The sequence below is a fragment of the Leuresthes tenuis genome, unplaced genomic scaffold (assembly GCF_036924035.1).
Source record: "Leuresthes tenuis unplaced genomic scaffold, fLeuTen1.0.hap1 SCAF_6, whole genome shotgun sequence".
In the NCBI taxonomy this organism is placed as follows: domain Eukaryota; kingdom Metazoa; phylum Chordata; class Actinopteri; order Atheriniformes; family Atherinopsidae; genus Leuresthes; species Leuresthes tenuis.
The window spans coordinates 1070964-1086804 of NW_027325360.1; the positions used below are offsets into that span (position 1 = coordinate 1070964).

Here is a 15841-nt window from a genome sequence, read left to right on the forward strand (position 1 = left end):
AACTTACCCTAAATCTAACCCTAACCCGAACTACTTACCCTAAATCTAACCCTAACCCGAACAATTTACCGTAAATCCAAAACTAACCCGAACAACTTACCCTAAATCCAACCCTAACCCAAACAACTTACCCTAAATCTAACCCTAACCCGAACAACTTACCCTAAATCCAACCCTAACCCGAACAATTTACCCTAAATCTAACCCTAACCCGAACAACTTACCGTAAATCCAACCCTAACCCGAACAATTTACTCTAAATCCAACCCTAACCCGAACAAATTACCCTTAATCCAACCCTAACCCAAACAATTTACCCTAAATCCAACCCTAACCCAAACAACTTACCCTAAATCTAACCCTAACCCGAACAACTTACCCTAAATCCAACCCTAACCCGAACAATTTACCCTAAATCTAACCCTAACCCGAACAACTTACCGTAAATCCAACCCTAACCCGAACAATTTACTCTAAATCCAACCCTAACCCGAACAAATTACCCTTAATCCAACCCTAACCCAAACAATTTACCCTAAATCCAACCCTAACCCAAACAACTTACCCTAAATCTAACCCTAACCCGAACAACTTACCCTAAATCTAACCCTAACCCAAACAACTTACCCTAAATCCAACCCTAACCCGAACAACTTACCCTAAATCTAACCCTAACCCGAACAATTTACCGTAAATCCAACCCTAACCCGAACAATTTACCGTAAATCCAACCCTGACCCGAACAACTTACCCTAAATCTAACCCTAACCCGAACAACTTACCCTAAATCTAACCCTAACCCAAACAACTTACCCTAAATCCAACCCTAACCCGAACAACTTACCCTAAATCTAACCCTAACCCGAACAATTTACCGTAAATCCAACACTAACCCGAACAATTTACCGTAAATCCAACCCTAACCCGAACAACTTACCCTAAATCTAACCCTAACCCGAACAACTTACCGTAAATCCATCCCTAACCCGAATAATTTACCCTAAATCTAACCCTAACCCGAATAACTTACCCTAAATCTAGCCCTAACCTGAACAACTTACCGTAAATCCAACCCTAACCCGAACAATTTACCGTAAATCCAACCCTGACCCGAACAACTTACCCTAAATCTAACCCTAACCCGAACAATTTACCCTAAATCCAACACTAACCCGAACAATTTACCGTAAATCCAACCCTAACCCGAACAACTTACCCTAAATCTAACCCTAACCCGAACAATTTACCGTAAATCCAACCCTGACCCGAATAACTTACCCTAAATCTAGCCCTAACCTGAACAATTTACCGTAAATCCAACCCTAACCCGAACAATTTACCGTAAATCCAACCCTGACCCGAACAACTTACCCTAAATCTAACCCTAACCCGAACAATTTACCGTAAATCCAACACTAACCCGAACAACTTACCGTAAATCCATCCCTAACCCGAATACTTTACCCTAAATCTAACCCTAACCCGAATAACTTACCCTAAATCTAGCCCTAACCCGAACAATTTACCGTAAATCCAACCCTAACCCGAACAACTTACCGTAAATCCAACCCTAACCCGAACAACTTACCCTAAATCCAACCCTAACCCGAACAACTTACCCTAAATCTAACCCTAACCCGAACAACTTACCCTAAATCTAGCCCTAACCCGAACAATTTACCCTAAATCTAACCCTAAGCTAATCCTAGCCCTGCCCATAAAACCAGGTCTTAACATGGCCCCGTCTGGCTGTAGATAGTTAGACTTAAAGGATGTTCAGAAGAAGTAAAATACTAATATATTTTCATCTATAAACCTAAATTGAGCTTTTAGAGACTGCTGCAACATCAGTAATCCGTCGTCTTCCTTCTGAAATAATAACTGTGGTCACTTCCTGTCTGCCTTCTAGGTTCCCTCAGACATCTACCTGTGTGTCGGTTTTCGAGTCAAAACCAGGTTCAGGGTAATTGGAGGCAGTGAGTCTCTGTTAAGTGTCACTGAACCACAGGACAGAGGTGAGAGTCCCAACCTGCAGTGCATGCTGGGATTTATGGTCTGATTATCTGAGTCGAGAAGTTTCTTCGAGTTAACTTCTTCTTATTGATTTCTAATATTGATTTATTTTATTTTATTTTTCAATCAGTTAGGCAGAGGCTAAGAGGAGATCATTGGTAACTTTCACCAGTGCTGTTTCTGTGCTGTGATGCACTCTGAATCCTGACTGAAACTCTTCAAACTGATCATTTCTGACCTTATAAGCAGGATTTTTCTCATGGTTTAACACCAGATAAATCTCTGGTGTTTTGGGCTAGTTCAGAACAACATTTTGTTGATGCAGTCAGTAAAGTAAATATTAGGTTTAACAGAGAAGCACAGATGTTCAGGGTGATGACAGCTGGACTGTGTTTGTTTTCCAGGCAGCCTGTGCCTCAAACCGTTCTCCGACCAGCAGCAGAAGCTGCAGCGCCTCTGTGTGGGCGAACACTGTCAGTGTATGACAGGTAATGACAGATCTCAGCTCCGATTGGCTCGTCACACCAACAGCTGACATTAGACAACGTTTGCAAAGCTTCTGCTGTCAGTTGCATGTGTTCAGGAACTGAAACGTTTTGTTTTCATGTTCGTGTAGCTGCGTGTGCTGCATTCAGAGGAAGGCTCGACACGACTCTGACAGCTGAGGCTCGTAAAGCAGAGATCTGCCGGCCTCAGATCAAATTTGGTGAGAATGTCGATCACATTCATACTGAACTGTTTCAGCTGTGAGAGTATTTTTGTGTTTTTATCACTTGTTTGGTCTCTGCAGTGATCGGTTGTTCAGAACGAACAGAATCAGGCTCTCTTTCAGTAGATTTGTCTCAGGTTTGGTTCATTTTCATCAACCTAAAACAATGTCGGAGTCGAGGAAGGAAATGGACGCAAAATACAAAGCAAAGACTTTAATGATACAACACAAGATGCCGCTGACGCAGTAAAAGTTCAACGAAGAAAAACTGGCGATAAACGGGTTTATGTGACGATAAACGGGTTTATGTGACGATAAAAGGGTTTAGGTGACGATAAACGGGTTTATGTGACGATAAAAGGGTTTATGTAACGATAAACGGGTTTATGAGACGATTTATGTGACGATAAACGGGTTTAGGTGACGATAAACGGGTTTATGTCACGATAAAAGGGTTTATGAGACGATAAACGGGTTTATGAGACGATAAACGGGTTTAGGTGACGATAAAAGGGTTTATGAGACGATAAACGGGTTTATGAGACGATAAACGGGTTTAGGTGACGATAAACGGGTTTATGTGACGATAAACGGGTTTATGTGTCGATAAACGGGTTTATGTGACGATAAACGGGTTTATGTGACGATAAAAGGGTTTATGTGACGATAAACGGGTTTATGTGACGATAAAAGGGTTTATGTAACGATAAACGGGTTTATGAGACGATTTATGTGACGATAAACGGGTTTAGGTGACGATAAACGGGTTTATGTCACGATAAAAGGGTTTATGAGACGATAAACGGGTTTATGAGACGATAAACGGGTTTATGTCACGATAAAAGGGTTTATGAGACGATAAACGGGTTTATGAGACGATAAACGGGTTTAGGTGACGATAAACGGGTTTATGTGACGATAAACGGGTTTAGGTGACGATAAAAGGGTTTATGTGACGATAAACGGGTTTATGTGACGATAAAATGGTTTATGTGACGATAAACGGGTTTATGTGACGATAAACGGGTTTAGGTGACGATAAACGGGTTTATGTGACGATAAACGGGTTTAGGTGACGATAAAAGGGTTTATGTGACGATAAACGGGTTTAGGTGACGATAGAAGGGTTTATGTGACGATAAACGGGTTTATGTGACGATAGAAGGGTTTATGTGACGATAAACAGGTTTATGTGACGATAAACGGGTTTATGTGACGATAAAAGGGTTTATGTGACGATAAACGGGTTTATGTGACGATAAAAAGGTTTATGTGACGATACAAGGGTTTATGTGACGATAGAACGGTTTATGTGACGATAAACGGGTTTATGTGACGATAAACGGGTTTATGTGACGATAAAAAGGTTTATGTGACGATACAAGGGTTTATGTGACAATAGAAGGGTTTATGTGACGATAGAAGGGTTTATGTGACGATACAAGGGTTTATGTGACGATAGAAGAGTTTATGTGACGATAAAAGGGTTTATGTGGCGATAAAAAGGTTTATGTGACGATAAAAGGGTTTATGTGACGATAAAAGGGTTTATGTGACGATAAAAGGGTTTATGTGACGATAAAAAGGTTTATGTGACGATACAAGGGTTTATGTGACGATAGAAGGGTTTATGTGACGATAAACGGGTTCATGTGACGATAAACGGGTTTATGTGACGATAAAAAGGTTTATGTGACGATAAACGGGTTTATGTGGCGATAAAAGGGTTTATGTGACAATAAAAGGGTTTATGTGACAATAAAAGGGTTTATGTGACGATAAACGGGTTTATGTGACGATAAACGGGTTTATGTGACGATAAAAAGGTTTATGTGACGATAAACGGGTTTATGTGGCGATAAACGGGTTTATGTGACGATAAAAGGGTTTATGTGACGATAAACGGGTTTATGTGACGATAAACGGGTTTATGTGACGATAAAAAGGTTTATGTGACGATAAAAGGGTTTATGTGACGATAAACGGGTTTATGTGACGATAAACGGGTTTATGTGACGATAAAAGGGTTTATGTGACGATAAAAGGGTTTATGTGGCGATAAACAGGTTTATGTGACGATAAAAGGGTTTATGTGACGATAAAAAGGTTTATGTGACGATAAAAGGGTTTATGTGGCGATAAACGGGTTTATGTGACGATAGAAGGGTTTATGTGACGATAAACGGGTTTATGTGACGATAAACGGGTTTATGTGACGATAAACGGGTTTATGTGACGATAAAAAGGTTTATGTGACGATACAAGGGTTTATGTGACGATAAACGGGTTTATGTGACGATAAACGGGTTTATGTGACGATAAAAGGGTTTATGTGGCGATAAACGGGTTTATGTGACGATAAAAGGGTTTATGTGACGATAAACGGGTTTATGTGACGATAAAAGGGTTTATGTGACGATAAAAGGGTTTATGTGGCGATAAACAGGTTTATGTGACGATAAAAGGGTTTATGTGACGATAAAAAGGTTTATGTGACGATAAACGGGTTTATGTGACGATAAACGGGTTTATGAGACGATAAAAGGGTTTATGTGACGATAAAAAGGTTTATGTGACGATAAACGGGTTTATGTGGCGATAAACAGGTTTATGTGACGATAAAAGGGTTTATGTGACGATAAACAGGTTTATGTGACGATAAAAGGGTTTATGTGACGATAAAAAGGTTTATGTGACGATACAAGGGTTTATGAGACGATAAAAGGGTTTATGTGACGATAAAAAGGTTTATGTGACGATAAAAGGGTTTATGTGGCGATAAACGGGTTTATGTGGCGATAAACGGGTTTATGTGACGATAAACGGGTTTATGAGACGATAAAAGGGTTTATGTGACGATAAAAAGGTTTATGTGACGATAAACGGGTTTATGTGGCGATAAACAGGTTTATGTGACGATAAAAGGGTTTATGTGACGATAAACAGGTTTATGTGACGATAAAAGGGTTTATGTGACGATAAAAAGGTTTATGTGACGATACAAGGGTTTATGAGACGATAAAAGGGTTTATGTGACGATAAAAGGGTTTATGTGACGATAAAAGGGTTTATGTGACGATAAACAGGTTTATGTGACGATAAAAGGGTTTATGTGACGATAAAAAGGTTTATGTGACGATAAACAGGTTTATGTGACGATAAAAGGGTTTATGTGACGATAAAAAGGTTTATGTGACGATACAAAGGTTTATGTGACGATAAAAGGGTTTATGAGACGATAAAAGGGTTTATGTGACGATAAAAGGGTTTATGTGACGATAAACAGGTTTATGTGACGATAAAAGGGTTTATGTGACGATAAAAAGGTTTATGTGACGATAAACAGGTTTATGTGACGATAAACGGGTTTATGTGACGATAAAAGGGTTTATGTGACGATAAAAGGGTTTATGTGACGATAAAAGGGTTTATGTGGCGATAAATGCTGTTGAAATTAAATAATCGAATCTAAGAATGAAATTTTTCAGCCTTAATTTTAAACTGCATTCATTCGGGATTCTCCCTCTGAGGCCTTTGTTCTTTGTTCTTATTTCTATTTCTCAGTAACTGTCAATTTTTAAAAAAGCTAATATTTTACTTATATTTGCAGTTGGCGTAAACGTTGGAGTAAAGTAAAAGTTTACTAATTCAACCTGTTACAAATAGATTAATCTACCTCTGATTATGTAAAACTTAAACCCACTCCTTTTCTTAACTGTTATCATGCTTTTATTTGTATTTGACTCATTTCATTCAGTGTTTTACTGTTTAATTTAATTCACATGTTCCTGTGTTCCTCCTGCAGCCTTCAAGGTGAAGGTGACTTCCTCAGCCGCAGAGGGCGACTTCATGACCTACAAAACCACCGTGGTTGAACTGATGTGGAGCAAAAGAGGAGGTGAGACCCTCAGTTTGTTCCTGTTCTCCAGAGAAAACAGACAAAGGAAGAGACGTCACCGTATGGAACGATCCAAAAGAAAGAATAAATATGTAAAAGAAGAAGCTCTGTTTTGGTCAGAATAAGACAGAGAACGTACAGCAGATCGCTTTAGGGCCTCCTCTTCTTCACATTCTGCCTCTTTTCAGGTCCGGAGTGATTAATCACTCTCAGATTATTACAGTCTGAGAGAATGACCTGACAGCTCAGCGCTCAAACTGCAGTTTGATTCCCAGATTCTTACATCTGATCCCTCGTTCAGTCACATGATGAACGGTCTGAGTCATTAAAACACGACAGACTCTCTAATCCAAACAAAGGGGAACTAAATAAATCCCAGGGTTGTGTTTTGGGGGATTTTTACACCTGCTGGTGACTCCTGATGCCCTGATATATGCTCCCAGGAACAGGAAGAAGGAGTTTTTACACAATATGTCACCTTTAAATGATTATAAATCATGTGTTTTACTCATTTCCTTTATATCTCCACAACTGTTTAATTGATTCCTCTTTCACGTATTCATTTTTTTAGTGGCACTTCGGTCATTTCGTATCATTCTAACTGATCCTAAGTCCCTCTTCCTGTTAAATCTGAGCTCATGTGAAGATAAATGAGTGGAATTAGAATATTCATAAGCTGCAGATGCTGTTTCAGCTCCTTGTTTTGGTTTTGTGAGGCGTTTCCTGTCTGGTTCATCGCAGCTAAAGTCAAAATGACATTCACGTTCCCTTTCTCAGGCTGTTTGTGCTGCTTTGTGCTGCAGAGTTTGAGGCGGTGTCACCAGGTACCGAGGTGGACCTGGTAAAGAAAGCCACCTGCACAGGGGTTGAACTCAAGGAGAGCAAACAGTACATGGTGATAGGATCCAGTGGGTCGGAGTATTCGACCGGCAGCGTCTTCAAGTGAGTCCAAAACAAGCAACTGCAGACACCAACTACACAGTTCCAGGATGAAAACTCAATAAACCTTCTTCCAAAATGAGCTAAAGTTTTATATGAGAGGTTTAAACTGCCTCGTCTTCCATCATCAGTGTTTTTATGTATCATCAGCTGCCGTGTTGTGTTCATGTCCCTCAGGTATCGTGTTCCCCTGGACTCCGATGCTCTGGTGGAAAACTGGCCCGCAGAATGCGATTTTCCTGGGTGTTCAGAGTACATGAAAAAGATGGGAGTCTTTACTTTCGACCTGGGGTTGTTTGGCTGCTGAGTTTACAGTTAAAGTTGAATAATACATTCTTATTCAGGAGCTTATTCAGAACAGCTCACAGTTTGAATGTAAATGGATGTTTGTCCTTTACCAAAATCTGCCATCCTGTCATTATGATTTTCCAATAAAAGTTGAATAAATAAATGTTTTGTTATGTTTATGCATTTAGCAGACGCTTTTATCCAAAGCGACTTACAGGTAGGCAGATAAGGTAATGGGGTCTTGCCTAAGGACCCCTACTGGAGGTAATACCTTTCATGCAGGGGATTTGAACCCAGGTCACCCACATGTAAGGTGGCAATCATACCACTACACTAAGTAAAGAATTTGGGGAATTTTCTGCACTTTGTCATCCATAAATTTGTTGTCATGTTGATGAGGCCACAAAGACGCCAATAAAAGCCCATAAAGATGGAAAGCAAAATGTTGTGGTGCAGCGCAGGAAACCAGTTAAACTGCGGTAATGTGCAGAACTGAAGTCAACATTCAAAATAAGTAAAAAAGATGCACAAACTTCTTTGATGTTGCTTTAAAGGAAGCTGTTGGGACACAATGATGAATAACTTTACTGACTGTGTTCCTGCATCTTATTCTATATTTGTTTACTAGGTCAGTGAAGACTCTGTAAATCTGTTTAATAGTTCAAATTAACAGAAGAAATCACAGATTAACCCCTTTAAGCCCCGCCCCATGAATAAAGCAGGCTGAAAGTCCCACATTAACATCAGATAACAGACATGTTTTATCTGAATTATCCCTGAATTAAAGTGTCTTCATGTTCAAAATGTTCCAGTAAACTGATGAATGGAATAAAACGCTGTGTCAGTGACGCCGTTAGCTCACAGCTAACAGGAAGTGTTTGGCCGTTAGCTCATGCAGCTAACAGGAAGCGTTTGGCCGTTAGCGCATGCAGCTAACAGGAAGTGTTTGGCCGTTAGCTCATGCAGCTAACAGGAAGTGTTTGGCCGTTAGCTCACAGCTAACAGAAAGTGTTTGGCCGTTAGCTTATGCAGTTAACGGGAAGTGTTTGACCGTTAGCACATGCAGCTAACAGGAAGTGTTTGGCCGTTAGCTCATGCAGCTAACAGGAAGTGTTTGGCCGTTAGCTCATGCAGATAACAGGAAGTGTTTGGCCGTTAGCTCATGCAGCTAACAGGAAGCGTTTGGCCGTTAGCGCATGCAGCTAAAAGGAAGTGTTTGGCCGTTAGCTCACAGCTAACAGAAAGTGTTTGGCCGTTAGCTCACAGCTAACAGAAAGTGTTTGGCCGTTAGCTTATGCAGCTAACAGGAAGTGTTTGGCCGTTAGCACATGCAGCTAACAGGAAGTGTTTGGCCGTTAGCTCATGCAGCTAACAGGAAGTGTTTGACCGTGAGCTCATGCAGCTAACAGGAAGTGTTTGGCCGTTAGCTCATGCAGCTAACAGGAAGCGTTTGGCCGTTAGCGCATGCAGCTAAAAGGAAGTGTTTGGCCGTTAGCTCACAGCTAACAGAAAGTGTTTGGCCGTTAGGTTATGCAGCTAACAAGAAGTGTTTGGCCGTTAGCTCATGCAGCTAACAGGAAGTGTTAATATGGAAAATGTCCTGGTGAAATTTAGAGCCTGATGAAGTGAACCGGGGGGGGGGGGGTTAGACACTTTGATGAGCCTGTTGGCTGTCGAGGAGACAGATGTGACAGATGTTGAGCCCACTGAGCTCCTGTCCCTCCTCCTAACTGATGATTTCTGGACTCTGAGAACAGATGAAACTAACAGATATGAACACCAGTTCTTGGCCACTCAGACATGGAAGAATCAGGATCTGATTAAAGACACAGAAAAACATGACAAAGATCAGAAGTTGGAACAACTTTGTTCATAGTTTTGTTCATGAACTCAGAAAAGGATCAAAAAGTAAAAGTTAAAAATGTGGAAATGTGTTCAGAATCCAATCTGATGTCATCAGTGATGTCACCTTCATAAACTTTGGGTCAGACTCGGTAGTTATCAAATTTACAGTTTCACTTAATTTCTACGTATTTGTTCAAATGTGGTTTTCTTAAAAAGTAAAAAAAAAAACTTTGTTTCACTTCCAAACATTTTTTTGTAGATTTTTTTTTTAAATTGATGATTTAAATGTTGTTATCATTAATTTTATTATTGGTGTATTTATTTTCATTTAATTATTCAATTCAATTAAATACTCCCGTCAACTGTTTTTCCATTTACACTCAAAATAAGTGTTTATATTTTCGAGTTTCTGTGGGGTCTTTGAAGGCAACATCCACCTGTCGGTTTAAAGGAAAAATAACTTTAGTTGCGTCCAGAAAGATTGTTCTGGACGGGATTAACCGACCCGACCTGCTAACGGAAACTAGCAAACAGAACGCTCACGTGCTGACACCGAATGAATCCGCGAGCTGAAGCGCTGTGTCGCCGAGTTGCTATGGTAACCAACGGCTCACATGCTAAGCAGGCTAAAGCTAATTACTTGGTGAGTTTACCCACAAACGGTACCGGCTGCGCTGTTAACGGACTTCCGACCCGGTTTCACAGTAAACCCGTAGTCCGTTTGACTTGTTTTGGCCCGGTTCTGTCCTTAAACACCAGTTTAGACTCAGCAGTTCGAATGAATAATCTGAAGATCGCCGTTAACCCGCACCGTTCCGGTGTTACAGTTATTAGTGACCCCTCAGATTCAGAGACAGGCACAGAGTCCAAAGTGTCCAAATTTAAACGACAACACAAAAAGTTGACAATTAAAAATCTGGATAAAAGTTTTATTCACCACTGTCATTTTGTTTTTCGGTCTCGGTCCAGTTGTTTGTTCCAACCAGGTAAAAATGGACCCATAATCATAGTTTTATTAGTGTTTGATTGTTTCTAATATCGTATATTCTCACCAAACTCAGGATTTTGCTCCCACCTGGTGGTAACCTACGTCCCAGGTGATCCAATCACAACGCACTCAGGCCACTTTCAGAGGGGTTCTGAGAAGATAACCCACCCTGGTACCGACCCGATATGATTCCACACAGCAGCAGTTTTTACATCCCAGAAAACCTTCTGCTTGTGGGTCCTGTGAGCTGGATCTGTTCTGTCGGTTCTGTTTGTCACCTTTAAATGGACCCGGCCCTGAAGGCTCAGAGCCGAGCCCCTCCTCAGAACTGATGATCTCTCAGACAGATTAGAACATTTAAATGATGTCTAACAAGAACCAAACCGAGCTCTGAACTGATGAAGAATCAACGTCGGCTTGTAGAATCCAGAAAATGTTTAATTCAAACTCGAGCTCCACGCCGCTCCCGCTGGATGGCACATTTCCTCAGCCCCGCCCAGTTCAGCCCAGCCCCGCCCAGTTCAGCCCAGCTCCACCCAGCTCCGCCCAGCTCCGCCCAGTTCAGCCCAGCTCCATCTAGCTCCGCCCAGTTCAGCCCAGCTCCATCTAGCTCCGCCCAGTTCAGCCCAGCTCCATCTAGCTCCGCCCAGTTCAGCCCAGCTCCATCTAGCTCCGCCCAGTTCAGCCCAGCTCCATCTAGCCCCGCCCAGTTCAGCCCAGTTCAGCCCAGCTCCGCCCAGTTCAGCCCAGCTCCGCCCAACTCTGTCCAGCTCCATGGAGCTCTGGTGTAGGGGAGGGTAACACCAGGCGTGAACGCACCTGTCCACCTGCATCAGATTCTCTCTGTTGTGTGTCCTCAGCCCGTCTGTGACCCGGTCCAGAGATGGAGGAGGAGCAGGAGGAGCAGCAGGAGGTGCAGCAGGAGGTGCAGCAGGAGGAGCAGCAGCAGGAGGAGCAGCAGGAGGAGCAGCAGGAGGAGCAGCAGGAGGTGCAGGCTCCCGGGACAACAGAGGAGGTAACAGACAGCCATGTTCCTCCTGGTTACCTCAGCACATGTTTCCAGGAACATCTGAGAGGAGCTGAAGCTGACCGGCTCTGAGCAGGCGGACGCCCTGAGGTCAGAGAAGGAGGAGCTGATGGACAGGTCTGTGCTGGACTTCCTCAGTTGACTGAGGGGTGAAGTCACAGCTCGGCAGGCCACTGGCTCCTCAGCAGCTACACTGCAGAGCCTGCAGGTGTCTGGGTCATTGCCCTCCTGCCAGAAAAAGGAAGCCGGCAAGATCTATGTTTGGAGGTCTTTAAACGCTGGACTGATCTGATTAGAGGAAGAAAAGGCGTTGAACACAGCTTCCTCTGGAAGGTCACGGAGGGGTTTTTGATCCATTAAAACACCGTGCTGACTGTTCTGATTGGTGGTTTTTCTGTTTGTTTCCATGGAGATGACCATGCAGCTGACCAATCAAAGAGAGCAGCAGGTGGAGCCTTACAGCCTCAGATTCTTCCTCTCAGCCCAGTTCTCAGATTACAGAGGGAGCAGAAAGGCTCAAAAGCCTCCTGGAGAATGCGGGCATCGATCCCGCTACCTCTCACATGCTAAGCGAGCGCTCTACCATCTGAGCTAATTCCCCTCCTGCTGCTCTTCCTCATGCTGCTCCTCTTCCTCCTTAGCTTCAAAGCTAACAGGAAGTGCTGCTCTTCCTCCTGCTGCTCTTCCTCCTGCTGCTCTTCCTCCTGCTGCTCTTCCTCTTGCTGCTCTTCCTCCTCCTGCTGCTCGTCTTCCTCCTGCTGCTCTTCCTCCTCCTGCTGCTCGTCTTCCTCCTCCTGCTGTTCTTCCTCCTGCTGTTCCTCCTCCTGCTGCTCTTCCTCCTCCTGCTCTTCCTCCTCCTGCTCTTCCTCCTCCTGCTCTTCCCCTGCTGCTGTTCCTCCTGCTGCTCTTCCTCCTGCTGTTCCTCCTCCTGATGCTCTTCCTCCTGCTGTTCTTCCTCCTGCTGCTCTTCCTCCTGCTGCTCTTCCTCCCCCTGCTCCTCCCCTGCTGCTGTTCCTCCTGCTGCTCTTCCTCCTGCTGCTCTTCCTCCTGCTGCTCTTCCTCCTCCTGCTGCTCGTCTTCCTCCTGCTGCTGTTCCTCCTCCTGCTGTTCCTCCTCCTGCTCTTCCCCTGCTGCTGTTCCTCCTGCTGTTCTTCCTCCTGCTGTTCCTCCTCCTGATGCTCTTCCTCCTGCTCTTCCTCCTGCTGCTCTTCCTCCTGCTGCTGTTCCTCCTCCTGCTCTTCCTCCCCCTGCTGTTCCTCCTGCTGCTCTTCCTCCTCCTGCTCTTCCTCCTCCTGCTCTTCCTCCTCCTGCTCTTCCTCCTCCTGCTGCTGTTCCTCCTGCTGCTCTTCCTCCTGCTGCTCTTCCTCCCCCTGCTCTTCCCCTCCTGCTCTTCCTCCTGCTGCTCTTCCTCCTCCTGCTGTTCCTCCTCCTGCTGTTCCTCCTGTTGCTGCTGTTCCTCCTGCTGCTGTTCCTCCTGCTGCTGTTCCTCCACCTGCTCTTCCTCCCCCTGCTCTCCCCCTGCTGCTGTTCCTCCTGCTGCTCTTCCTCCTGCTCCTCTTCCTCCTGCTGCTGTTCCTCCTGCTGCTCTTCCTCCTCCTGCTCTTCCCCTGCTGCTGTTCCTCCTCCTGCTCTTCCTCCTCCTGCTGTTCCTCCTCCTGCTGTTCCTCCTGCTGCTGTTCCTCCTCCTCCTGCTCTTCCTCCCCCTGCTCTTCCCCTGCTGCTGTTCCTCCTGCTGCTCTTCCTCCTCCTGCTCTTCCTCCTCCTGCTGTTCCTCCTCCTGCTCTTCCTCCTGCTGCTGTTCCTCCTGCTGCTGCTCTTCCTCCTGCTGCTGCTCTTCCTCCTGCTGCTGCTCTTCCTCCTCCTGCTCTTCCTCCCCCTGCTGCTGTTCCTCCTGCTGCTGTTCCTCCTCCTGCTGTTCCTCCTGCTGCTCTTCCTCCTGTTGCTGTTCCTCCTGCTGCTGCTCTTCCTCCTGCTGCTGTTCCTCCTGCTGCTGTTCCTCCTCCTGCTCTTCCTCCCCCTGCTCTTCCCCTGCTGCTGTTCCTCCTGCTGCTCTTCCTCCTCCTGCTCTTCCTCCTGCTCTTCCTCCTCCTGCTCTTCCTCCTGCTGCTGTTCCTCCTCCTGCTCTTCCTCCCCCTGCTGTTCCTCCTGCTGCTCTTCCTCCTCCTGCTCTTCCTCCTCCTGCTGCTGTTCCTCCTGCTGCTCTTCCTCCTGCTGCTCTTCCTCCTCCTGCTCTTCCCCTGCTGCTCTTCCTCCTCCTGCTCTTCCTCCTCCTGCTCTTCCTCCTCCTGCTCTTCCTCTTCCTGCTGCTGTTCCTCCTGCTGCTCTTCCTCCTGCTGCTGTTTCTCCTCCTGCTGCTGTTCCTCCTGCTGCTGTTCCTCCTGCTGCTCTTCCTCCTCCTGCTCTTCCTCCTGCTGCTGTTCCTCCTACTGCTCTTCATCCTGCTGCTCTTCCTCCTCCTTCTGTTCCTCCTGCTGCTGTTCCTCCTGCTGCTGTTCCTCCTGCTGCTGTTCTTCCTGCTCTTCCTCCTGCTGCTGTTCCTCCTGCTGCTGTTCCTCCTGTTGCTCTTCCTCCTCCTAATGCTCTTCCCCTGCTGCTGTTCTTCCTGCTCTTCCTCCTCCTGCTGCTGTTCCTCCTCCTGCTCTTCCTCCTGCTGCTCTTCCTCCTGCTGCTGTTCTTCCTGCTCTTCCTCCTCCTGCTGCTCTTCCTCCTCCTGCTGCTCTTCCTCCTGCTGCTGTTCCTCCTGCTGCTGTTCTTCCTGCTCTTCCTCCTGCTGCTCTTCCTCCTCCTGCTGCTGTTCTTCCTTCTGCTGTTCCTCCTCCTGCTCTTCCTCCTGCTGCCCTTCCCCTGCTGCTGTTCTTCCTGCTGCTGTTCCTCCTGCTGCTCTTCCTCCTGCTGCTGTTCCTCCTGCTGACCAATCAAAGAGAGCAGCAGGTGGAGGCGGAGCCCCACGCACAGGTGAGTCCACACCTCCACAGCTTCACCTCCTGGTGCTCGGACAGTAAAACATCAGAACTCAGTCACATGTTCCCATCATGTAATCTGTGGAGGAGTTGGTCACCTGAGCTGAAAAGCAGCCATTTGGATCAGAACTCAGGGTTCTGGAAACCTGCTGAGCTGAAGGTTCTGAAGCCAAAGGAACCTCCAGTGGAACTAAAACAGTGTTTAGTTTTCTCTGCTGTCAGAGTTTCTCCTTACAGCCTCAGATTCTTCCTCTCAGCCCAGTTCTCAGATTACAGACGGAGCAGAAAGGCTTAAAAGCCTCCTGGAGAATGCGGGCATCGATCCCGCTACCTCTCACATGCTAAGCGAGCGCTCTACCATCTGAGCTAATTCCCCTCCTGCTGCTCTTCCTCCTGCTCCTCTTCCTCCTGCTGCTGTTCCTCCTCCTGCTGCTCTTCCTCCTGCTCCTCTTCCTCCTCCTGCTGCTGTTCCTCCTGCTGCTCTTCCTCCTGCTGCTCTTCCTCCTCCTGCTCTTCCCCTGCTGCTGTTCCTCCTCCTGCTCTTCCTCCTGCTGCTCTTCCTCCTCCTGCTCTTTCTCCTCCTCTTCCTCCTCCTGCTCTTCCTCCTGCTGCTGTTCCTCCTCCTGCTCTTCCTCCCCCTGCTGTTCCTCCTGCTGCTCTTCCTCCTCCTGCTCTTCCTCCTCCTGCTCTTCCTCCTCCTGCTCTTCCTCCTCCTGCTGCTGTTCCTCCTGCTGCTCTTCCTCCTCCTGCTCTTCCTCCTCCTGCTCTTCCTCCTCCTGCTGCTGTTCCTCCTGCTGCTCTTCCTCCTGCTGCTGTTCCTCCTCCTGCTGCTGTTCCTCCTGCTGCTGTTCCTCCTCCTGCTCATCCTCCTCCTGCTCTTCCTCCTGCTGCTGTTCCTCCTCCTGCTCTTCCCCTGCTGCTGTTCCTCCTGCTGCTCTTCCTCCTCCTGCTCTTCCTCCTGCTCTTCCTCCTCCTGCTGCTCTTCCTCCTCCTGCAGCTCTTCCTCCTGCTGCTGTTCCTCCTACTGCTCTTCATCCTGCTGCTCTTCCTCCTCCTTCTGTTCCTCCTGCTGCTGTTCCTCCTCCTGCTGCTGTTCCTCCTACTGCTCTTCCTCCCCCTGCTCTTCCTCCTGCTGCTCTTCCTCCTCCTGCTGTTCCTCCTCCTGCTGTTCCTC

General features: G+C 45.9%; 1 protein-coding gene and 2 non-coding genes across 3 annotated transcripts in view; 1 reads left to right on the forward strand and 2 right to left on the reverse strand.

The window, feature by feature from the left end:
* c5 (complement component 5) overlaps positions 1–8010 on the forward strand; it is a 35119-nt gene extending 27109 nt beyond the window's left edge. Inside the window, exons 37-42 of the mRNA XM_072387154.1 lie at positions 1910–2015; positions 2418–2501; positions 2630–2719; positions 6528–6620; positions 7424–7562; positions 7737–8010. Of these exons, the coding sequence (XP_072243255.1) occupies positions 1910–2015; positions 2418–2501; positions 2630–2719; positions 6528–6620; positions 7424–7562; positions 7737–7866 (642 nt within the window). The 3' untranslated portion in view covers positions 7867–8010. The remainder of the gene's footprint in view (positions 1–1909; positions 2016–2417; positions 2502–2629; positions 2720–6527; positions 6621–7423; positions 7563–7736) is intronic.
* A 4225-nt stretch (positions 8011–12235) lies between these two features.
* Positions 12236–12308, reverse strand: trnaa-agc (transfer RNA alanine (anticodon AGC)). Its single transcript has one exon. It is a non-coding gene; the product is annotated as a tRNA-Ala (tRNA).
* Positions 12309–14970: 2662 nt separating this feature from the next.
* Positions 14971–15043, reverse strand: trnaa-agc (transfer RNA alanine (anticodon AGC)). Its single transcript has one exon. It is a non-coding gene; the product is annotated as a tRNA-Ala (tRNA).
* Between the last annotated feature and the right edge of the window lie 798 nt (positions 15044–15841).